General features: G+C 36.0%; 1 protein-coding gene and 1 long non-coding RNA gene across 2 annotated transcripts; both read right to left on the reverse strand.

Annotated features, from left to right (window-relative positions):
• Positions 1–7,641: 7,641 nt before the first annotated feature.
• On the reverse strand, positions 7,642–13,250 carry LOC114531935 (coadhesin-like). Its single transcript, XM_028553533.1, has 11 exons — positions 13,192–13,250; positions 12,811–12,909; positions 12,349–12,534; positions 11,340–11,768; positions 10,542–10,724; positions 10,352–10,429; positions 9,968–10,111; positions 9,660–9,853; positions 9,148–9,307; positions 8,666–8,724; positions 7,642–7,963 (listed from the first exon to the last, which is right to left on the reverse strand). The coding sequence occupies exons 2-11, from the start codon at positions 12,893–12,895 to the stop codon at positions 7,958–7,960; spliced, it is 1,524 nt and encodes a 507-aa protein (XP_028409334.1). The 5' UTR covers positions 12,896–12,909; positions 13,192–13,250; the 3' UTR covers positions 7,642–7,957.
• A 1,572-nt stretch (positions 13,251–14,822) lies between these two features.
• On the reverse strand, positions 14,823–17,116 carry LOC114531944. Its single transcript, XR_003687900.1, has 3 exons — positions 16,597–17,116; positions 16,031–16,178; positions 14,823–15,386 (listed from the first exon to the last, which is right to left on the reverse strand). It is a non-coding gene; the product is annotated as an uncharacterized LOC114531944 (long non-coding RNA).
• Between the last annotated feature and the right edge of the window lie 7,740 nt (positions 17,117–24,856).

The raw sequence follows: 24,856 nt of genomic DNA on the forward strand, positions 1-24,856 counted from the left end.
ACACGTGACCAAACAATACCAGGGTCTTTTCTCAGCGGGTGTTCCCCCCAGAGTGAGCACAGAGAAAAGACCCTGGGTACGAGGTTGATGGACCATATGAGTTTGGCCATGTTTTTTAATTTCCCGTCTACTGGTGAATGAGGCTTGATGATTGCCTACACTATTTTTTACCTTCTTTGCTTAGGCTGAGAGCTCCTATTTGACTGTTCAGGAATTCAGGATTTAGAAGTACCTGATGGGAAAGTTGATATATAATGCTACTCATCTATATGACCTAAATAAATAACTCTAAGTTGATCTGTTGGTGAAAATCCTTGTACTATAGTGTATTCAGAAAATTGTTCATGTGTTTCACTATTAACTTCAGCTGATCAGCCACAGCTTGTATAATCATAGCATCACCCTATGACAATTGGATGGGCATATTGTTGAAGTATTCTAACCATGAGTTTTCAGTGTTATTTTCAATGTAAAATGCTCGAACTTGTAGATGGTGCTCAGGGCCACCATACAACTGATAAGACACAGCTCGAAAAAAGCAATCACCACCAACATCAAATTTTCTTAAATGAATATGATGATATTCATCATATATTACGAATAATAATCCCACAATCACCACATAAGGCAATGTCGTATATACTAAGCCTTCCGCTTTTGGAGTCGCGTACACAGCGTGACACACCCATCCATCGGTTCTTGCTCTCCTGTCCTGTTTCGAGGGAAGCAGCTCCTCTTGCGAGTTTGACTATGGCGCGTTGTTGGCTTCTCGCATGTCTTAAGCGGAAGGGTTAAATTGTGAAAGTAATGTTTTTCATTATGAACTTGAAAACAAGATTGAAGTAAAAAAGAAATACCGTTCATTATCCCAAGAGCAAATAGTTTAGAGGTGACGACAATGATCTTCCAATTGGTAAATCGGTGGTTCGAATCCTACTTTAATTGTTTTTCATTATGAACTTCGTGAGAAGGATAAAGTAATTTAAATAACCATAGCCGTTCAGCACAAGATCTCATAGTATAGTGGCTAAAACAATGGTTTCCCAAGTGGTAAATCGGTGGTTCAAATCCTACCATAACCGTTTTTCGTTATTAACTTCGTGTATAGGATAATGTTAATTAGATAACCATAGCTGTTCGGCACAAGATCTTATAGCCTAGTGGCTAAGGCAAATGTTTCGTATGTGGCAAACCAAAGGTTCAAATCCTCCCATCAAGTGAATTAAATAACCATATAACTGTTCAGCACACGATCTTGTAGTTTGTGGCGAGGACAATGCTCTCCCAAGTTGTAAATCGATGGTACAAATCCTACCGTAACCGTTTTTCATTATGAACCTCTTGAAAAGGATAAAGTAAATTAAATAACCATAACCGTTCAGCAGAAGCTCATGTAGTTTAGTTGCGAAGACAATGGTCGCCCAAGTCGTAAATCGGTGGTTCGAATCCTACCACAACCGTTTTTCATTATTAACTTCGTGAAAAGGAAAAAGTAAATTAAATAACCATAGCCATTCAGCACAAGATCTTATAGTGTACTGGCTAAGACAATGGTCTCCCAAGTTGTAAATCGGTGGTTCGAATCCTGCCATAACCGTTTTTCATTATAAAATTTGTGAAAAGGATAATGTCAATTAAATAACCTTAGCCGTTCTACACAAGACCTTGTGGTTTAGTGGCTAAGACAATGGTCTCCCAAGTTGTAAATCGGTGGTTCGAATCCTACCAGAACCGTTTTTCATTATTAACTTCGTGAAAACAATAAAGTAAATTAAATAAACTTAACAGTTCAACAAAAGATCTTGTAGTCAAGTGGTCAGGTTGTTGGTCTTATGTGTTGACAGTCGGAGGTTCGAATCTCGTTTTAGATGGAAATTTTCGTTATTGATATTACATGGTAAGGTTATGGAGAATAAGTTAGTGTTGGCTTCAAACAATCACCAGTTAGCCTTGTGGTAAAGTCGTGGACTATGAAGTACAAGATTGAGGTATCAAGAGCAGGAATGGTACGTTTCTCATGGCGGCAAAGAAGTGGTAGGTACGTTGCTCATGGGAGGTTTATGCTCGGTTAATCTTTGGAAATTGAAGTTATCTTTAGGTGAATCAGGGAGTAGGTTGGGTGAATGAGGGGTATATGAGTACAAAAAGACTTGATAATGGAACGGCCACGGCTCCCGGGGGCAGGAAAGAGGGTATAGGTGAGAAAACAGTATATAAAATGTTTAAGTCTTTTTGTACTCATTTAAACCTCTTTACCTCTATTTATCCTCAAATTTACTCCTATCTATCCCTACTTTTCCCTATCCTCAGATATCCCTAACTATCCCCTAACACAATTAAATGTTTGAAGAAAGCTTACTTTGAAAGTCAGGAAAGGCGGGGGAAAGACAACCCCCCTCAGTCTACTCCTCGCCCAAGGCGAGGGCATATTCGCCCTCTCGGTCTACTCTTCTCACACTCACAAATTCTCGCTTTATTACCTTGTTCTTTTTCGGTTTATCCAGGACTTGAACCATCCATTGTATACTTGGCAAATCACTGTCTTCACCACTACACCACCAGTTCATGTGATGAAAGCTTACAGTTTTTTATTTTACTTGATCTATTTTTGGAAAGATCTTTGACGAAACTTAATACCTTTTGCTGGGATCTCAAATGAAATAACAATTTAAATAAGTTCACTATAATGTTTATGATTTATTTTCTCAAATCTCACACACTGTATCTTTACTATCTTATTCGTAGCTAGTAACTTAATAATTTGTGTTATAGCTAAAATATCACATACATATTTGCGGCGCCTTAAAGCACCGTCTTTCCATAAGTTGGTTATATGCGGCTCAAGTGAAGCTAATGGTTACGGTGCGATTGTTTTGTATTTTTAACGAAGTGAAGTCAAAGTACAATTACTGAACAATGTATTTGAAATAGGTTCAAAGGAAAAAAGTACAAGAATTAAGAATAGCCGAATGCTCATCTTGCTGAGACGGGAAAGTTGATAGCCGTAAAAACCCATCTGAATGTGAATTGGGATAGTACGGAAAATTTGTACGTATGATGGGTCCGTAACGCGTGATCATTACGATATTAATTGTATTCATTTTCCTTAGCCTTGTTCGATCCTTGACTGTGCAGTCTGTGCTTATATTTCTGAAACTCGCCTGAGATATCCGTCTAAATGCGAATTTAAGACGAGTTTCTCTTCCAGACGGGATTTTCGTCTAACTTACCAGACTTTTGATTTAGACGGGAAAATTCGGACGGGGAACGTGTCTGTACTTATTTCACATCAGACCAGTTTCCCGTCTTCAACGAGTTTCCCGAAAATTTCTTCGAAAAACTTTAAATGAAATAATTATGAATCGTTGCGTAATATCGTTGAGGAAATTGCATGCCTATTGAACTGAACTTCTTCTTCTTAGCGTATTTTATATTCGACAAACAGGCTAGACAAGCTTTCGACTCTTTATACAACAAAATCTTGAGATAAACAGTCAATATCTGTTTTAAACTGGATATTTGCTTTAATTGCGATTCAGATGTAATGTACGAGAGTACGAGGTGCATGCTTAATTGTTACCTCATGACTATACGCGTTATACAAATTGAAATACATTTTTCTTTTAAACTTATTTTTAAATACATTGTCAATTCTTGTACTTAACTTTGACTTCACTTCATTAAAAATACAAAACAATCGCACCGTAACCATTAGCTTCACTTGAGCCGCATATAACCAACTTATGGAATGACGGTGCTTTAAGGCGCCGCGAATATGTATGTTATATTTTAGCGATAACACAAATTACTAAGTCACTAGCTACGAATAAGATAGTAAAGATACAGTGTGTGAGATATGAGAAAATAAATCATAAACATTAAAGTGAACTCATTTAAATTGTTATTTTATTTGAAATCCCATCAAAAGGTATTAAGTTCGTCAAAGATCCTTCCAAAAAAGGATTAAGTAAAATAAAAAACTGTAAGCTTTCATCACAAGAACTGGTGGTGTAGTGGTGAAGGCGGTGATCTGCCAAGTATGCAGTCGATGGTTCAAGTCCTGGATAAACCGAAAAAGAACAACAACTGAAGGTAATAAAGTGAGAATTTGTGAGTGTGAGAGGAGTAGACCGAGAGGGCGAATATGCCCTCGCCTTGGGCGAGGAGTAGACTGAGGGGGGTTGTCTTTCCCCCGCCTTTCCTGACTTTCAAAGCAAGCTTTCTTCAAACATTTAATTGTGTTAGGGGATAGTTAGGGATATCTGAGGATAGGAAAAAGTAAGGATAGATAGGAGTAAATAGGAGGATGAATAGGGGTAAAGAGGTTTAAATCAGTACAAAAAGACTTAAACATTTTATATACTGTTTTCTCACCTGTACCCTCTTTCCTGCTCCCGAGGGCCGTGGCCGTTCAATTACTAAGTCTTTTTGTACTCATATACCCCTCATCCACCCTGCCTACCCCCTGATTTACCTAAAGATTAACTTTAATTTCCAAAGATTAACCGAGCATAAACCTCCCATGAGCAACATACCTACCACTTTTTTACCGCCATGAGAAACGTACCATCCTGTTCTTGATACCTCGATCTTGCACTTCATAGTCCACAACTTTACCACATGGCTACCTGGTGATTGTTGGATGCCAACAGTAACTTATTCTCCATAACCTTACCGTGTAATATCAATAACGAAAATTTCCATCTAAAACGAGATTCGAACCTCCGACTGTCAACACATAAGACCAACAACCTGACCACTTGACTACAAGATCTTTTGCTGAACGGTTATGTTTATTTAATTTACTTTATTGTTTTCACAAATTTTATAATGAAAAACGGTTATGGTAAGATTCGAACCACCAATTTACAACTTGGGAGACCATTGTCTTAGCCAGTGCACTATAAGATCTTGTGCTGAGTGGTTATAGTTATTTAATTTACTTTATCCTTTTCACGAAGTTAATAATGAAAAACGGTTATGGTAGGATTCGAACTATCGATTTACCTCTTAGGAAACCATTGTCTTAGCCACTAAACTATAACGTCTTGTGCAGAACGGCTATGATTGTTTAATTTACTTTATCCTTTTCAAGAAGTTCATAATGAAAACGGTTAAGGTATAGGATTCGAACCACCGATTTACCACTTGGGAGACCATTGTCTTTGCCACTACACTATGAGATGTTGTGCATAAAGGCTATGGTTATTTGATTTACTTAATTCTTTTCATAAATTTATAATGCAAAACGGTTATGATAGGATTCGAAACGTCGATTTACCACTTAGGAATCCATTGTCCTCGCCATTACACTACAAGATATTGTGCTGAATGGCTATGGTTATTTAATTTACTTAATCTTTTTCACGAAGATAATAATGAAAAACGGTTATGGTAGGATTTGAACCACCGATTTACCATTCGGGAGACCATTGTCTTCGCCACTACACTACGAGATCTTGTGCTCAAAGCCTAGGGTTATTTAATTTACTATATCCTTTTCACCGGAAGTTCACAATGAAAAACGGCATGGTAGGGTTCGAAACATCGATTTACCACTTGAGAGACCATTGTCTTCGCTTCTAGACTACAAGATATTGAGCTGAACGGTTATGGTTATTTTATCAGTTTAATTTATCCTTTTCACGAAGTTCATAATGAAAAACGGTTATGGTAGGATTCGAACCACCGTCTTGGATGGGAGACCATTGTCTTCACCACTAGGCTAGGAAATCTTTTCGTGATCAGCTGTGTTTTTTTTAATTTTACTCTATTCTTTTGTCGAAAGACATAATGAAAAACTGACATGCTTCGACTCAAACCCACAGTTTGAAACATGTGAGAGCCTTGCCTTCCCCGCTAAAACAGGAGAACTTCTGGCGAATTACTATATACACTACGTACTTTATTTTACGCACCTATTTTTCAAAAAAAATTATATAAAATTATATAAGTTTACTTTGATGATGATGATTAATTTTCTTGTCTAAAACACACAAAATTGAATCTTATTCGTAGCTTTAACCTAATAATATCAATATTTCTGCTGACGCTAAAATATCACAGGTAATGAGTCCATTAAGATGCATTATCAGCCCCCCCCCCAAAAATTTCATGAAGACTGCCAGAATGGGAGATTAAATATACAAATTACGTTACCACGAAGTCGTCAAATTAATGCTTGCCGGCGTATCAAATGCCAATAAGATATTCTATATTGTGATACGGATCAAGTGAATGTAAATTGACTTTCTTTGATCTTTCATAGTTGTCTTTAACAGCAGAATATTCGTGGTTGTATATTGTTATTATTTTCGGACCGCCATTTTGTTTGAAAATCATTTTGAGAATTTGAGAGATGATTTTTCAAATGTAGAAGATATCACCACACGCGCTGTGCCGTTTCAGTTTGTGTTTGCCCATGAAAATTTACGATGAAAGCGGCAAGTAAGACTCTGAAATGGCCATTTCCGAAGATCTAGAGCATTGAAATTCCAAAAAAGTTTCGCTCGGTGCCAACCATGGTGGCGCCTCGTGAAATTAGCCCCCCCAAAATATATTATGTTTCGCCGCCCCTGTCAGCATTAGTGCCTCACCGCGACAAAGGCTGTCATAATCTCATCCACAAATTCTCCAGCAATCAGAGTTACATCAACTGCTTTGCAGTTTCCTTTTAGAAGAGGTCTTAGCTTAAGTAAAAAGGTGGCTGTGTTTGGTCTCGTCTACACGTAAACATATTTCGAAATGCCATCAGTCTACCCAGTCCTTTGTTTCGAAATAATCGATTTTAGCTGAGTGCATGCTTGGGGAACAAACTCAACAAAGAACCACTCTACGTTTCGCTAAGACAAAGCTACAATAAGAAGAAGCCTTGTAGTCAAACCACGCTCTATTCCCGCCATCACCCTACTAGCCTACTCATTATATAAACCTGGTATATCCGCAGGACATGATGCTAAGATTATCGGTGTGTTTAAACAACGTATATTTACAGCATGTCCCAAAAAACTCTAGTCTTTAAAATTCAAACTAATCGTAATAAATGATCCGATTGCTTTAAAATGTGTTGAATTAATGCTTATTCGTGACAAAAACATGCCTTTTACAATGAATTAAGGTTTGGTGTACCGGAACAATTAACATTTTTCACGTCAAATCAACTGCATGGTATCAGTCAATTTTTCATTTTAAATAAACACATAAATTTCTATTTTTTCTGATCTGCACTCTAGTGCAATGCAGTGTATTACATTACACAGGGTGACCCCAAGAAGTACTCTGTATTGAAATTAAATATTTTGTTGTGAACCTGGGAATTTTTTGGGAATTTGTAACAACATTTAAAACAATCAGCAATACAGGGTGTCCCCCCAAAAAAGCAACACTTAAATATGCAGAACATTAATACAGCTCTAAAGCGCAATAGATAAACTATGGTGCAAACCAGAACAATATTAATATTCTTGCATATTCAAGTGGTTGCGTTTTTTTGGGACACCCTGTATATACGAGGATGTCAAATCACAAATTCGTCTTCTTGCGCCTATTCCCGTATGAACGGTGCAAATGCTTACAGAACAATTACTCCACAATTTCAAAACAAAAGGCTTGAATTAATTCAATGAAGTGTGTGTACATATACAATGTGTACATATAGCAACTCTAGCGGATGAATTATAATTCATCAATTAATTCTGCATTTTATTGCCTGCTAATACTGAAATATAAATATGTCCCGAAAAACGTGGGAGTTTTTATTTGAAATTTACGAGATCATATTAATAAAAAATGCATGGGGTATGTCGCAAATGTTCAGGACCCATGCATGTAGGGGATATGTCTGAATGAATATTTACGTGGAGATGTTTTTTTAATCACGATTGTCCAAACCATTGTTTCAGTTGATGGTTGGTCCGACATAGAGACATCTAGTTTCTTTCCCGTGATGTTAGTTTGATCAATTCTAAAGGATAAAATGGTGCATGAATTTGATGAACGAAATAATTAGCCTTTCTCATGATGACGTTCCCGGGCTACTTTCAATTTTCTCAAATGCGTTTAAAAAATTACAAAAGATTTTTTCAGAATCAACAGATCATTACTTCAATTCAATAAATTCAGCCAAAAATTAAAGACACTCGCCGTTATGAGATCTGACGCCTGTGTTCAAAAAGCTCACTCACACTCACACTCACTGAGTGTGACATATAAATTTTGTTAATGCTGATCAATGAGAAAGTTTTCTCTGAATAGATGGAAAGATATAAGGTAAATCACTAAAAATCAAGCCCCTATTCGGCTGGAAATACCGCCATTCAAACGTTATGAGAAGATTAAGATCTCCCACTCAATGAGTTTGAGTGTGAGTGAGCTTTTAGAATACAGGCATTAGGCTCACAGTTTCAAAAAACCGCGCAAAAAATGCCGAGATATTCGTCATTTGAGAAAGGCTATTTACAATGTAGATAGCGGTATAGGGTATATGTGAGTATATGGGAAAAACTACATAATCTAATCACGTGAAATTGAAAAACATACTTTTGTTGAATACCCGAAAAATATACTCCCAGGTGTTTAATTGCAGCAAACGCAAAGTTAACCAATCAATGACTATTTAATAAAAAATACGCCGGTATCATGATATAAACTGAAAAAAACTTAATACCTTTAGGGTTCTTTTCAAAGTTCTTTTGAACGTTTTATGATTCTTTTTCAGTTTGACGTCTAAGTAAGCATGAAAAGCAACGGTAAAGTTTAATCTTACTTGTCTGGGTATTAAAACCAAACCCGAATAATTGACAATACACCAATTTCCCTCCTATTTCCCAGTTGACAATACCACGTTTGGATTTTATATCATGAATCAATTGGTGTCACAAAGCGTGGTGTAATTTCCTCAACCTCATGCAGCAGTTTCATTCTTCTGAATCGTCCCTCTTAATTTTAATCTCGCATCAAATGCCCTTGTAATGAAGTGTACATTGATTTTAGCGTTTCTTCTATTCACCCTCCCATCCGCCATTCCAGTAACGGCGGGGCTTACGTGTGAAAGATACGTGTGAAAAATGAAGTAAATCAAGGATCAATTGGGTGGTTAACGGGTGGTTAAAATGTTAGAGTGCACAAATCCCTCATGCAGTTACCCACCAGTGCAAGTGAAAACGCCAACACGCATACAGATATCGTGTGCGGGCAGGCCAACACGAGCATTCCAATGTTGTGGATTGAATCTCACATATCGGGCGGTGACAGGAGGACTGATTACATTTTCACTAACAGTTTCCCGGTCCACATTTCCTTTTAGAGTCTACAAGATGATGTAAACGGTAAACCATTCGTTAAGAGATTTACAGTCATATGCACAGACAGCACAGTTACTTCATAAAATAGAGTAGTAAACTATAAATCGAAAGTTGGAGAAACACAATACCACAATTTTCATAAATATTAATTGCAGTCCAGTGATTAAAAGAATAATTGGGGGTGGGTGCATATCCATCTATTCAGTTTTCCCCTACGGATTTCTTTTATAAGGCCAATAGTTTACAATAGAAATCCGTGGGGTAGAAATAAATATATGTATAAACACGCCCCAATTATCGTTCTAGCCGGGCCTCTGCTGCAGTCCTAAACCGTTCTTCTCTGTTTGTCCAACAAACCTGGTTGTAGCATTTCCACGTTCTTCCGTCTTCGCTGTAGTTGAACTTGAAAAATGTTACCCAGTTATTCGACAACAAAGATGCCTGTCCTTGTGTGCCAACCTTGGCGATCTTCACCGGAAGTTTAAGATCAATTTGGATATATTGTTCTTGATTGTTCGATAACGATTCAGTATGCTCGGCACACCATGATCCTACAAATAAACGCATATACATCATTCATCAAAGAAGACTATTTTAGTAAACAAAAGATATGAAATATGATTTCTTATAACCAAAATTTATGCGTTCCAATCCATTACAGTTACCTGCGTTCATAACGTTATATAACCTTCCGTTACCAGGTCCATGCAGTTTCAAAAGAGTTGGATCCCCGGTGTCTCTTGTGTAGACCGATGAAGCACTCATTTGATTAGCATCAACAACGACATAATCAAAACCATTCGGGCAATCTGCAAGAATGCGTTTTGTGTCAAGTGGATGGGTTGGTTGATTATGAACCCAACTATCCAAATTCATGACCATTTGACAAAGGTTTAGGCTTTTCTTTAGCAGAAAAAATTGAAAACGGAGAATGGAAAGAAGGTAGGGCCAGTGACTTGAAAAAATTGTGCTATTTGCTTCAATAAGACCAGATGTAGGTTTCGGGCCAGGAACCATTAAAGAATACAAGTCGAGTTAAACAAACTGACCTCTGGAAAATAGGATGTTTTGTGCGACACCTTTTGCAGGATGAAATGGAAGTGGTCGTAGTGTTGTTACTTCTAGACCTAATAATAACATAAGGATATGTATATTTTTAAGTCTAATTTACGGCCTTCTAATCTAACGCGTTAAATCTTGCTATTATGCCTAATTATAATATATGCACATGCAACCTACCATCAGTGCAAGGGTATATATTACAGGCAGCTGTTTCTACAGTGGAACCAGCCAATTCTGTACAATTAGTTCCATTGTTGACAGGTATAGGATTATCACAACGTCGAAGTCTAACTTTTGTGCCCCCTCCACAAGACGCTGTGCATTGCGACCAAGGAGACCAACTGCTCCAACCTCCATTTACTAAGAATTCAATTTTTAAGAAAAGATTTCAAAAATAACATTATCAACATTAATTAACATTAGCAACTAGTTACTCCAACCTCCATTTACTACGAATTCAATTTTTAGGACAAAACTACAATAGGACGAAAATAATATGTTGTTCAAAAAATTCGGGTTTAAACCACTTCAATTCAAAAGGAAACAAAAACATTGCATGAAGGTGTCCGATAGACTAAACTGCTAAATATAGCGTTATTTAATGTGTCGAATTTGCAAGCACCATTGTCCATTTATTTCTTCTTTAACACTAACAAGGAGCAATCTTGTTTTAAACTGCAAATCTATTTAAATTTTTAGACCATATATAAGACAATCAGAATGCCTAAATTTTGAATACTTCATGAAAAATGGTGAATGTACTATTTTAACGAAAGTAGTCAATATTTATGAATACTGATTGTGTTACTGAAAGTGTCCTCGCTGTTTTTCAAACATATCCGTCAAAAACACAAATATTGTAATGAGTATAATGACGAATTACGAATAGTATAACCTTTATGTTATCCTTAGCATAACGCTTCTCAGACAATTTAAAAGTTAAAGTTGAATAGAAAATTAAAACCATTTAATAACCTAGGCAGATCTTGCCAGCGACGTTGTTTGCTTCCTTGAGGAGAGCGTCAAAATCAGCAACTTCAACAACCCGTTTATCACCAACGCGATCAAGGGTAATCATTTTCAGCTCTTCAGTAAGATCTGTCTGTTCAATTCCTGTCAGTCCGTACTTCACCCCCACACCAAATGTTATCACTTCATAGCTTTTTAAGCTCTCTGAGGGTTTTTCCACCAAATCTCGCCCGATCACCAAGCTGTCTTTCGACAACCTAATGTCATTGGTCGGGTTATCTGTGACGACAAGAAGGACCTTGCTCGCTCTTCTTTGACCGCCAGAAGCGAAAACAGCTAAAGCTTTACTTAAGGCAACGTCTGTCCTGGTTCCACCTGGCTCGTAGAATACGTTATCCAACGTCGTGCCAAACGCATCAGCGTTTTGGAAAAATCCTATATAAATTAACGTTATTTGAAAATGAGAATTTGAAAATATTATATGCTTAACATTGGAAACTTTGTGATACTTTAAGTTCTTTGAATGTTTTCATGACATTAATAGTAACGTTGTTCGTTTGTTTGTGGAAACGCCGTGTGAACTTTGTTTTGCAGTCTATTTGGTCCGGGCTTACGAACCGAAAGCTTTGCAAAACTAACGCCTGTATTCTAAAAGCTCACTCACACTCAAACTCATGGAGTGGGAGATCTTGAACTTCTCATAACGCTTCAATGACGTTATTTCCATAGGGGTTTGATTTTCAGTGTTTTACCTTAAATCTTTCCACCTGTTCAGAAAGAACTTTCTTATCGACCAGCATTAACAAAATATTTATGTTGACTAAATGAGTGTGAGTTTGAGTGAGCTTTTTGAATACAGGTGTAAATCTCAACTAAATCAAAGTATCAAACATACAAAATTACTTTGTCTTCATGCCGTAATTAAATAAAATAGTGCTTGTCATTATGCATGTCAAACAGTTTTTGAAGAACTCTTACGATCTTGAGTACGTTAAAGTCTGAGACATGCATATACCTAGAGGAATCGGAACTTCGGCATTTGTGTTGTAACGAATGACAGACAGCCTTGTCAAAGTCGGATCCAACGTTTTCACAACTGCTTTCGTGAAACGAACAAGTTTGGACCAGTTTGCTTCACGGATACTTTCTGAACTGTCCAAGGCAATAACCAGATCAAGTGGCTTATTACACGTCAGGTTTCCTACCAAAAAATTGCAATATATAATTCAGTGACTATATAAGTTATCACGAAGGGAGAAAAAAAGGGAGAAAAAATTTTTGGGTAAAGATTTTGACGTATGCTTATACGTCGCCACCCTTTCTGTGGGTGTTGCTCCTGCTCTTTTTTCACTTCATTATGTCTTGAAAACAAGGCTTTTTCATTGGTTGACTAAAAAATATCGCCATTTTGCAACCTTTAAATATTTTTATCGAGGACCAACTGTTTGGATGTTAATTTTCACATTTATTCACCCACCGGCTTTGTCAGATTCTTCTTGAAACCAATATTCGTCAATTGAACTCTTCGTTTCTTCTGATTCTTTGAAACTCTTTCCAGTCATTGCCTTTACGTGAACTGGATATTATAGGCAAAAACATGAATCTCATGCTCGATTATTCCTGTTGCACGTGGGTATAAGTATATGGATCGATGGTTAAATTTTAAAGACTTAAAGACAAGGAGAATTAAACCGCAATAATTAATGAATTTTAAAAGCATCTCGCCACACAGACATTAAAATGAAACACGCAATATTTACTGTTATGAAAATTATCGTGTCATGCGGTTTCTTACAATCCAAAAATGAAATCAAGCAATTAGCATCAAATTCCCAAATGATACAATCAAAGTACCAACCTTTTGGCTCAATGAAGTTTTTTGATTTCTCTTTTTTCTCCACTTTTCCATGTGAATTCTTAGCTAAAAAGCAACATGCATATATAATTACGTCTCACAAATTCATCGTAAAAATGGTTTTTTACAAGTTGTCAAGTTTTGTCAAGTTAAAGCGTATAATTATGCAGTTAACCTTTTCGGTGTGATTGCCCATATTGCGCTATTTTACACATTATAAAGAAGTATACTTCTCTTCGCTGCTTCTGAGAAATGATGGTTTTACATATGAAACGCAGAGCTTGAGAACGATTAACGGGAGTAATCCCGGAATTTTATTGTACCTATGCATGAGAATATTCTACGCAGGACTACTAATCTTGTTATTTTAGTTTTAGTAACCGTCTAACTATAGGTTAACTGGGGGAGAGAAAAAAGTATTCTGTAAATGGAACACAAGATATAATAACGCCGTTTGGCGTGGAACAGTCCCTATGATATTCCCTAATTAGATCTTTATTTATTAGGGGATGTTATATAATATAGGGGTTGTTCCACGCCAATTAAACGGCGTTAAATTATCATATTGTGTTCCGTGCACAGAATATTTTACTTTCTCCCCCTTTTATGTATAGCTACACTCTGAATTCTCACAAGAATAGCAGCGTGATACTGCAACGTGTTGAGTTTTTAAATTCCCATTGAGATGATAGGAAAAGATGTAAGATAATATGAATCGTTTATACAATCATCGCAAATTTTACGTTCGGTTTTAAACCACGAATTATAGAGCACTTCACATACACTGCATGTATATTATTTTATGCCTTATTAAACAGGAACTGCATGAAATTGCATAATTCCTTAGCTATATTTTAATTCGATTTTTATCAAATTAAAATTATGATCAGTAGGCTTTCATAAATATATATGTATTAATTATATTATTTATCCATGCATATATAGATGACTCTCAAATATATTTTTTAAAAACCCGTCGGGCTCTTATTAATTTGAGATATCAGAAAAAATTACTTTACAGTAAAACACGGATCATCGTAGACAGAGATGCTCGAAGGAAACATTTTGAAAACTTATTTTGATTTAACCTGTTGTAAAAGATAAATAATACGTACCTTTATTCGATTTCTTTCCCTCGCCCAAACTACAATGCAACGATATAGCTAAAATAGCAGCAACCAGAAGAACGCTTTTTAAAGGTGACATTTTTTTCCGATAAAATCTTCTGCCGCTAATTGTTCATTTGGTATGGTAATTTTTTATTGCGGGTAAGAAGCGGGAAGAAAGATTGTTTTCTTTTGCTACCTGATTGTTGGCGAATTGGAGACGAATGTTTACGTTAAGTTGAAGTGATGCTCGAAAGATTATCGTGGCCGCACTAACCAGTGAGACTGTTTTCGAACGGGCACCTGTTAAGATGCAGGTATAATTATATATTTATATATATATATATATATATATAGATCGATGATGGTTCATAAAGTTTTTCTTTAGTTACTTTATATATGGCAGTTTTATATGTCTTTTTCGTTTCCTGTGCTACAGGCGCGCGATCGCGTATATGTTTATGCTTAAAACGTATACGTTTATTAGGGAAATACAACCATCACAGGGATCCTTACGAAAAAAACACATGCAAAAACCACATGTGGAATCACATGTGACTCACATGTGAAATTGGAACCATTATATCACATGTGGTTCACATGTGGTGGTATCACATGTGGTTCACATGTGGTAGTATCACATGTGGTGGTATCACATGTGAGTCACATGTGGTTCAGTACATGTGGATCTGGAACAACCACATGTGGTTCACATGTTAGTCTGTTTTGACGTTCACATGTGGTTCACATGTGATCCACACAAACTACTGCATGACACCTTTAATTATCATTAAATCACTCAGACACAGTATTACCAGGTGAAGTAAATTAATGCACATATATTGAAAACCATATTACAAAATGAAGTGAAACATTTGACTATGTTAAAGAGTAAAAGATACATCTGTAAATATAAAAAAATGAATTATAATACTATAATTTATTTAGTCATCCTACTGTCTTAATTGTTGCTAAGATCTTCCTGATTCTTTCTTCGGTTTTCCATTGACAGCCTAAATTCTTTGCACTCTTGTGTCATAACAGCTTTTAAAATTGTATTATTTGCTTGAGGAAATTTCATGATGACAAAAGCTGGAAAAAATATAAACAGGATTGTTAATTAATAGCAATTGCAGTTCATCGCAAACAATAAATAATTTAAAGTCAAATATAATTTCATTGCCTACAAAATAAAACATTAAATGGAAAGTGAGAATGTTATCTACTGTATACAAAAACATTAACAAAATAACAATCCATTCTTCTGAGAAACTGCTGTTGTTCATGGTCAACAGTGAATAAGGTTGTGCAGACCTAGGGAATGGCTAAGGGAAGGAATGGCTGAGGCAAGAAAGAGGCTTGAATCTTAGGAAAAGATGGTGGAACTTTGATGGTGTACATATTTTCTTGGTTGCAGCAAGTGCTGCTAAAACTGCCTCTTTAAAGTCTTAAATCCATCTGGCCATGTTGCTCAGTTGGTAGTACCAATCTGATACTGTGAGGCTTTTAGACCCAGCCAAAACATACAAAATATTTGAAATATCATATGTAAAAATACATTAATTTCTTCTAAATTAGGTGTTTAGAAAAACAAAATTCTGCTATACTGTATACAGAATATTGCTACTGTTTATAAGACTCCAAAGGTTATTGAATTAAGTTAAGGTGCAAGGGGTATTCCCTAATTTAGACCATATTGTGTACCGGTATATATCAAATGGTAATATGTTTCAAACCTTTATATTCTTCTTTGGTTTCTTATTGTCAGCACTGGTCACATCTAATCGCCTCTTCTTGGCTTTATTATCATCACTGTTATTATCACTGTTATCCTCCAACTGCTCAATTCAAGCTAAGTTTTCATTAGTAACTCATTCTTGCTATCTGTGAAAAAACACAAATACTCGCTTTAGAAAATTTATATATACACAAATATTTTATTGCTATACACAACTAAGTATGAGCGAGCGAGATGTGCACATGTTTGGAAGATAACATTCCACACGACTATATATCCCAGTCTCAGTTGGAAGGACATGTTGATCTAGAAAAAACTATAAACAATATATTTCTAGCGCATATAATGTCACTATGTTCTGCTTCTTTCTTTGCTAAAACATTATTACACCGCTATTGAGGATATTTCCCGGCTATCACTAGTGTGTATGAGCGAAGTATTTATACGAAGATGAATGATGATTGATAAAGTTGAATAAACAATCTTCTGATTACAATAATACAATTCGATGCGGACCTAGGTTAAATTATTTTATTATTATTTAAGTGTCACTGAGATGCTTACCACTTTCTGCCAAAACGTTTCAAAATACGATTTCCATGCCGTCTTTGGGGAATTCATCTTTGAGTATCCAAACAAAACCATGCGATCCTTCTCGGGATGTTTTAGCATGCACACTTTTGTCTTTAAATAATATATTCTTTCTTTAAGATGCTTGTCTTATTTGACTCAATCCAGTGAACCAGCACCTATTTCATTTCCAATCGTATTAGGAGAGTGACAAAGATTATCCTTTTATGTCTTTTATCAAATAAAATTGCAATCTCCTCGTAGAACAGCCAAGAATGTCGTTGTAAAAAATTTGAATTTTGAAACGAATGCGCAACCTCGTTCCCAGGGTTTTCGCCTAATGTGGCGTCACACTTGTCGGTCGTTGGGGTTATTACACCGGTCGGAGATTGGCCTCAGATTTATAAATATTAGGACGAATGTATTATTACAACGAGGCTGAGTTTACTATTCGCTCATAGCCAACGAGGCTGAGTTATCTTATTGTTTTATTGTAAACTATAGCATTTAATAAGCAGCAGAATTTTGATATAATTTAATAACCCGGCATATATAGACAATCCAATGAATATCCACAAGACATCTTCTGGATTGTCTTAATCAGCAGTGTTTTGATGTAAATAACTTTATTTGTAGATTACCAAATATGTTAGATAGAGATTAATTGTAAATAAGAAGACAACTTAAATATACAGTGTTACTTAAACTGAGCAAAGCAGTAACTATTATTTAGATGATTATGCACGTGTATTTGGGGAATAGGTATGTGGTATATGTATGCATTCACATTACAGAAGTTTGCTGATTCATTATTAGTTTGAAATACATTTTCATGTCAACCACATTTCGTTCACATAGGTTTATACATTTTCACATGTAAGCCTTGTGTGATCGCATATAAACCACATGTGATCACATATGAACCACTTGTTTGTAGAGACATTTCTCATGTGAACCACATGTGTATCTCATATAACCACATCTGCATCACATGTGGTTCACATGTGCCCTCATAGAACCACATGTTTTCACATGTGAACCTCATGTGTATCCAATATAACCACATGTACATCACATGTGGTTCACATGTACCCTCCATATAACCACATGTGAACTACATATAATCACATGTGATCACATGTGATCACATGTGATCACATGTGAAGCACATGTGATCACATGTGAAGCACATGTGGTTCACATGTACCCTCCATAAAACCACATGTGAACCACATATAATCACATGTGATCACATGTGAAGCACATGTGATCACATGTGAAGCACATGTGATCACATGTGAAACACATGTGAAACACATGTGGTTTGCATGTGTTTTTTTTGTAAGGGGAGGCAGGGCCATAGGTTCGAACCCATTTCAGCACTCCAGGCAAACGGGATGAAGAGCTATAGCATTTATCGCGTATAACAATTCCTGCATCTTAGGAACAAAAAATTCGTATCTAAGTTTACGTTTGTCTATATATATTGTCCTTTCTCACGAGGACGTTAAACGTGGGATGCAAATGTCACACAGAAAAAAAACGAAAAAAAACTAAAATGAATCAATTAACTTCATGTAACATGCTATACTTCTGTTGACAATAACTAATCGAATAAGTACGTATATATACATGCAATAACTACTGCATGTATGTATCTTTATAGTGCCGGAGACTTCGGAAGCGAGTTGGTTTTGAAGCAGCACATAGTTTCCAGAGGCACTTCCTGGAAACCAAGTACTCTTCGTAGCCTACAGCCAACCGCGATACTCAAATAATAATTTTAAAATTTGGAAGGCGTAAAAGGAACAAACAGAAACGCTATAAAAAAATTGGCTTACGGTGGGTGCTAAAAAAAGAAGCCCCCGAAGAAATATATCCATATAATGCATACCTAATGCACTATATAATGCAGATATAGGTAACAGTAATGCATATACCTATATATCTTTTCAGTATAATTAAGGTAGCACCAAACATAGCATTTTATGCTATAACAAGCTGCAAACTTGGCAAAACAAGATTGTAGCAATACTGTTAGATGGAGACCAAGTAATCCAACAATAATCTTGTTAAAAAGTTGTCCCATACTTTTCGACAGCTCAGGACAAGCAGTGCGAACACAACTTGTTGCAATTTGTTTGCAGACTTGCTACAAGATGTGTTATTTTTACGCGTGTATATATAACGAACGTTACACTGGGGTGGCTGTCGCAATCATTTCCTTTAAGAGACGATGGCGCCTCACTAAACGCAAGAAAACGCGTCACTAGATGATTGTAAACTGTGAAAGCATCCTGCAATTCATTCAACTGAAACTCGTTATGCGTCTGGTGAATTCATAATTTTTTAATATCTATATAGGAAAACTTTTATGACTGCCGTTTATTAATAGTATTCGCAAACGTTAATTTCTCTGTAATTTATTCTTTAATATAGCTATAATAATAGTAGTATATAACCACAGTCATAAGATATGATAAGTCAATTTAAGTCAATTTTATTGCTTTTATATTATGATATGTGAGGTACATATATAACATAGCATCTTGCAATATGGATACAATGCGCCAGCTTGCATAGTAAAACATATTTATGAAAGAACTCAATAGCTTACTGTGTTTTCTTGAGAGCATTCTCAAAACACAGAGCTCTCTCTGTAGTTTTATCTTAAGCATTCTGCTTTGTATAGTCTTTACTATGTAAATAATACTATATATTTCATTAACTCTGCTGCAAGATTAATCGTTAAATTTAATGAAATTTATAAGCTATGGCAACCTTCAGTCAGCCGTTAGAGCATGTTAGTTATTAAGAGTTTCATATACTTTAATTTCAATATAAATCGAAGAGCAAAACAGCGAAATCGTAAAAATCGTGCTTTTACAATAATTATATATATATATATTTTATATATGTATTCAGCGTTTTAACGGCGAAATTACCTGAACTAAACTTTGTCTATGGCACTACGTTACGTGTTCACTTCTGATTGGTAGAATACATCTGGTACATGCAGATCATCGTTTACATTACAATTTATAAGATGTTCAAAGTAAATTATTTTTGCGATTTGTCCTGCCTGTTAAGGGAATCGCACAAAGGAGTTGCCATGCAGTTTGACCCTGAATATCATATCTAATATCGGATACGACAGCAAAACTGCAAAAGTTTTTATTACTTAAAAGAAACGATGTGGACGCCATCTGCACATAAATATTCTTATACTTCAATAGTTCTGATTGGAATTCTCGGCAATGTTTTGGTTATAATTTCCATATTATTGAAACGAGGAAGACTGTTGAAGAACAACTACTACTTTCTTGTTTTACACCTCGCCATCTGTGACCTGGGATGGCTGGTTGTAATAATTTGCACTGAAGTTCCATACACCATCTTTCTGAGCGAAACGCCGTCCTCCAAAGCTTATTGTCTCCTATCTAGAATATTGTTTGTCTTTTACTTCGCAGGAATATGCATGATGTTGAATATGGCAGTTCTTCGATATCGCGCTACTGTTCATCCCTTAAAACCGGACATCAGCAGAAAAAAGTTAAAAATAATTTGTAGTTTGGGCTACATTATTGGCCTGATTGCAGGCTACGCGGGAAGTACGACGTTATGTTTTTTACAGAAAAACTCCCTTGCTCACACGACCTATGCGAGGTTCTACTTTGCATCCTATTTACTTCCTTATTATGTTCCAACGGTCGTTATGGCAGCGCTTTATTATAAAGTGTGTCGGGCACTCATGGACCATAAAAAAGGCCTGAAGAGCTTATGTTTGAATCAATTGTCACCAAGTACTTCTGGCTCGTCTTTACCAATCGTAAACTATGTTAAAAATCACCGAACTTTTCTTATTTGTGCCGCAACCGTCCTCTGCTATGGAACTGGAAATCTTCCCGGGTGCGTGTCTGTTATCTTGTGGATCGTAGGCGAGTGCAATCATCAACTGATGAATTGTATTTCCCTGGATCATTTAGCAGCACTTTTTAGAACCGCTGGATCGTGTTCAATTAATCCTATTATATATGGAATATTGGACAAAAAATTGCGCACAATTTGGAGAAGTTTTTTCAAGAGAAAACGAAGACAACATGACACACTATAGTTCTTGGTATACAGTGGAGAGACGGCGCTTCCAGCTACATAATCTATGCACTGTAGGCTCTCGCCTTTGAAACGCGAGACTTAATTTCATGATGTCCCACTTTCCTATCATAATCAGTGGCGTAGCCAGCTTGACGATTTTGTCCCGCTATGTAAATTTCGAGTTATTATAATTATTCATATCTTAGAAATTCATTGTTTTCGCAGTCAATAAACACCAAAGTATTAGCATAGCGGGACAAATTGTCAGGCAGGCTACGCTAATGATCATAATCAGGGCCTGTCTATATAAGTTGTGAAAAAAATTAGCTAGATTTTAGATAGACCTTAAGGTAAAAATGCTTGTTGTTTAATTATCTTCAACGGAATCATTATAATTTATATGAAAACCATGCAATGTATCTAATATATATATTATATATATATATATATATATATATATATATATATATATATATATATATATATATATAGGTTGACTAACTCTATAGTATAGCGTGCTATATATACTATAGTAATAATATTAACATAACTCTATGGTATTGTGTAGTATAGTATATAGCGTATCATGTCTTGAATAGTTTAGTAATCTGTGGGTGTTCTAAGTACTACTTTTTTTGTGCAAATTTGCACGAAATTAATTTTTCATTTGAGATATAAATTAATAATAACTCTTCTTTAGGAGAAAATGCATTGTTGTATCATTTGGCTGATCATTTTAATAAGACAGAGCTATATTGAAAAAAGTCGTAATTTTACTTTGTAATAAAGTCGAAAATTTACAGTCTCAATCTGTGTCTTGTTTGAATTATATTTTGATTCTCAAGATGTCTTGTTTGTTCGGAATTTGCTTTTTACTTTAGAGCTATATTGGTTTGTAGTATTTCGTTGTATAATAAAAATAAATTGATATAGCGTTTAATGAAGAAAATTTTAAATTTTGTGTAAGCTTTCCTGGCAATAAATTATTTACCCTTTAAATTTGAATGACTGAACGTGCGAGGCGCGCTGAATCTACAGTAGGGGGCAAAAGTTTGAGCCCGGTCGTTTTAGAATTCCAGTATTAAATCCTGGCAGCGTATTCGAGTTAAGACATGCGTGCTAGACTTCAGTGGCGTAGCCAGCATCGATAATTAGGGGGACTCATATTCATATTTTCGTGTTAACAGACTGTAGAGACAATTGATTTGAAAAGAAATTAATCCTGCGTATCACGAATATATGAATATTGGCCCCCCAATTATCGTTCTGGCTACGCCACTGGTGGTAGTGTTTCAATTCTGTAAACCATATTAATTGCACAGTGTTTTGGTCCTATTGATCTAAATTATAACAAAATAAAGCTCTCATTCCTTTACACTACCCAAGATGGGAGGGAAAAAGGGCAAAGTGATGGTGCACAAGGACAAATAGTTGCATGAAGCATTGAGGGATTCTTTCCTCGTAAGATCACAGAAAATGTGGGAATTTCAAAAGGTGGTAAGCAACTAACCTTGAAGAGGTTCGAAGAAACTAAATCCTACTCAAGCAAACTTTTAGCTGCTTCGGTCATGCTAGGTTTGGCAATATTGAAAGATATAATAGGATGCCAATTAAAGAACAGTATCATCCAATTCTTCAAGGACATGGAATTTCATCTGGCACAAAGATGATGGCGCGTTTAACTACATGATAATCACCCTAAACACATGCACATCTTCTATGTGCCAGAAATCTTTTAGAAGCAAACTCGTTCTGGTGATCTCGTTCTCATGGCTTTCCACCACAAATTCCAGATCTAAAACCTGTGGAGCACTTGTAGGACCGTTTTAAACGGAAAAGGGCGAGGCACAGACCCACCAGCCAGGATGACTTGAGGCAAGTGGTCAACGAATGCTGGCAAGGTATTGAACGTGCGAGATTATAATCTTTTTATAAAAAAACTATGGAATCTATGCCAGCAAGAATAAAGGCCGTTTCAAGAGCAAAAAAGAGGGATACTATAAGCATTGACATGTAATGCATGTTTGCACATTAACATACGTTAAATGAATATCATAACATCCCATAGTTGTTGTGCAGCATGCATTTTTCAGTTTACTTATTTACTTTTTTCTAGTTCACTTATCGGTAAGGTTTTCTGTAGAATATTAATATATGCTGCTAAAACAATGAAATACAGTCACTGGACTCAAACTTTCCTACTGTATACTGTTCGTCAAATACGTGTATTAACTATAAAATCATGTATGATGGCAACATTTTATCTACAACTTATTTACTTTACATTTTATCCTTTAATCATTTCCAAAAAACGGCTAAATTACTTTTAAGTAATGAATAAATAAACGGCGGTGTTTATTGTGATGTGGATACTTCTATTACATTCGTTGCGTTTTCGTTGCCTCATTTAAGATGCAAAACAATTACATATACTTCGTTAAAACTTAAAAAATAGCTGTATGCAGTATATGATAGGTCCGGCACTTTATGCAGTGGTTGTATCATGAATGCATGAACAGCCTAAATATTCTGCAATGCCTTCTCCACGATTGGCTAGCCAATATAAACATTTGTTGTTTCGAAATTTCAAAATATATTTCATTTGAACAAGATAGGTGACTGAAAACCATTTTAACAATGTCAGAAATCCACAAAAACTGAGGTTGGAATTTAGAAAAGCACGTAACTCGTAAGAAGTTGTTGTTGTCATATACTAATAAGGTTACTATTCCTCAAACAATCCTGACAACCGGCTATATCAGTATTGGCTTTTGATATCAGATGTACAGATAGCGATAACCAACTAGAAGGTAGCAGCTGTTAACCTGCACATATTTTCAGTGACTGAAGGGGGTGTATAAAAGAAATCAGTCGGGCATAAGACGAACAAATGAATATGCACTCCCTAATTAAGCTTCTAGCTACGGCCCTCGACTAGTCATGCAATCATTTCATTTCGTGCAAACTCGCAGTAATGACTCTCTCTATCGCTTTCCAACATCCAATAACCCCCACCATCAATTTAATAATTGCCACCTATCTGATATGACCAATGGGTTCCATATATATGCAAAAGCGATAACTTACTAGAAGCACTTTTGCGTTGGCTGACCATTACACACAATAATACGCACAAATTATCTTCTCAAATTGTCTATGATTGGTTTATTGCGTTCTAGCTTGGTAAGACAGTTGTATTAAAGCTAGTAATATATTTATGATTTATATTGTAATATGTATGATTGCATTGTGTAGGGTTGTGAAGTAGTATAAAACGATATAAAGACGGCTTGCATTGACTGATATATGTTCAACTTGAATTGACATTAAATCAGTAACTCGATACTGAAAGAAAATGTTCAAGCGCTTAATTTTCAACAGCTTTAGCTATGATTATTATGATACAATCCCGGCCAAGACAATTAAACGTGAAACGGATACTGCATGCGTAGCTGCATTTACTGTTTGGCTGAATACATGCATTTGCAATCGCCTTTCGCCGTTTGCTTTCTCGCGGCATCACTGCTGAAATCGTTGCATGCACACACTGTAATATTGTGAATAAAGTTCGTTGGCGGTTTATGGCGTTTAAGCTAAACGCCAGTCTTGGCGGTCTCTATTGCAAGGCCATGTATGATGTATGCATGCACGTCTGGAGCCGAATCGATTGATGCGTTTTTGAAAACGCATCGGCGTGGACGGGACCAATATATATTGTGTCTCGTTACAATGATCGTTGGAATTAAGTAAGTGTGAATATAATATTGCAAACTGATATAGATAGCAAAAATGATGTACATGCATGCGATCAGGCATGCATCCACTGAGGTACACTGTAATGAAAATATTGCGGATGATTATTTATATAGAACTTCCGTCACTAAAAATAGTTAATCGATTACGAGTGCGCGATGTCTGACGGGGGCGATCGCAAACATCCGCATACTTTAGCCTAGAACTGTGTGTGGATGTTATGATAATATGCACAATGGGTTGCATCGTACGACCGTAAAAAATGTGTACTGTGATCGATAATACCATCCTACGCCTAGAAATATCAACAATTCGCTATTTTAAGCAATCGCGGCGGGCTACATATATAATTCGTTTAAAACGATGGAAACCAATTCAAATGTTTTTGTGTTTCCATATGCTGCGT

Source organism: Dendronephthya gigantea, unplaced genomic scaffold, assembly GCF_004324835.1.
Source record: "Dendronephthya gigantea isolate DGI-Jeju-01 unplaced genomic scaffold, DenGig_1.0 000076F, whole genome shotgun sequence".
In the NCBI taxonomy this organism is placed as follows: Eukaryota; Metazoa; Cnidaria; class Anthozoa; order Malacalcyonacea; family Nephtheidae; genus Dendronephthya; species Dendronephthya gigantea.

What these genes read in the sequence shown, in the direction of transcription:
- LOC114531935 (XM_028553533.1), bottom strand. Translation starts at nt 12,895, where the DNA reads ATGACTGGAAAGAGTTTCAAAGAATCAGAAGAAACGAAGAGTTCAATT. An exon ending in AGAAGAATCTGACAAAGCCG is followed by an intron (nt 12,535 to 12,810) that starts GTGGGTGAATAA and finishes ATTTTTTGGTAG; the next exon opens with GAAACCTGACGTGTAATAAG. An exon ending in CGAAGTTCCGATTCCTCTAG is followed by an intron (nt 11,769 to 12,348) that starts GTATATGCATGT and finishes TAATTTATATAG; the next exon opens with GATTTTTCCAAAACGCTGAT.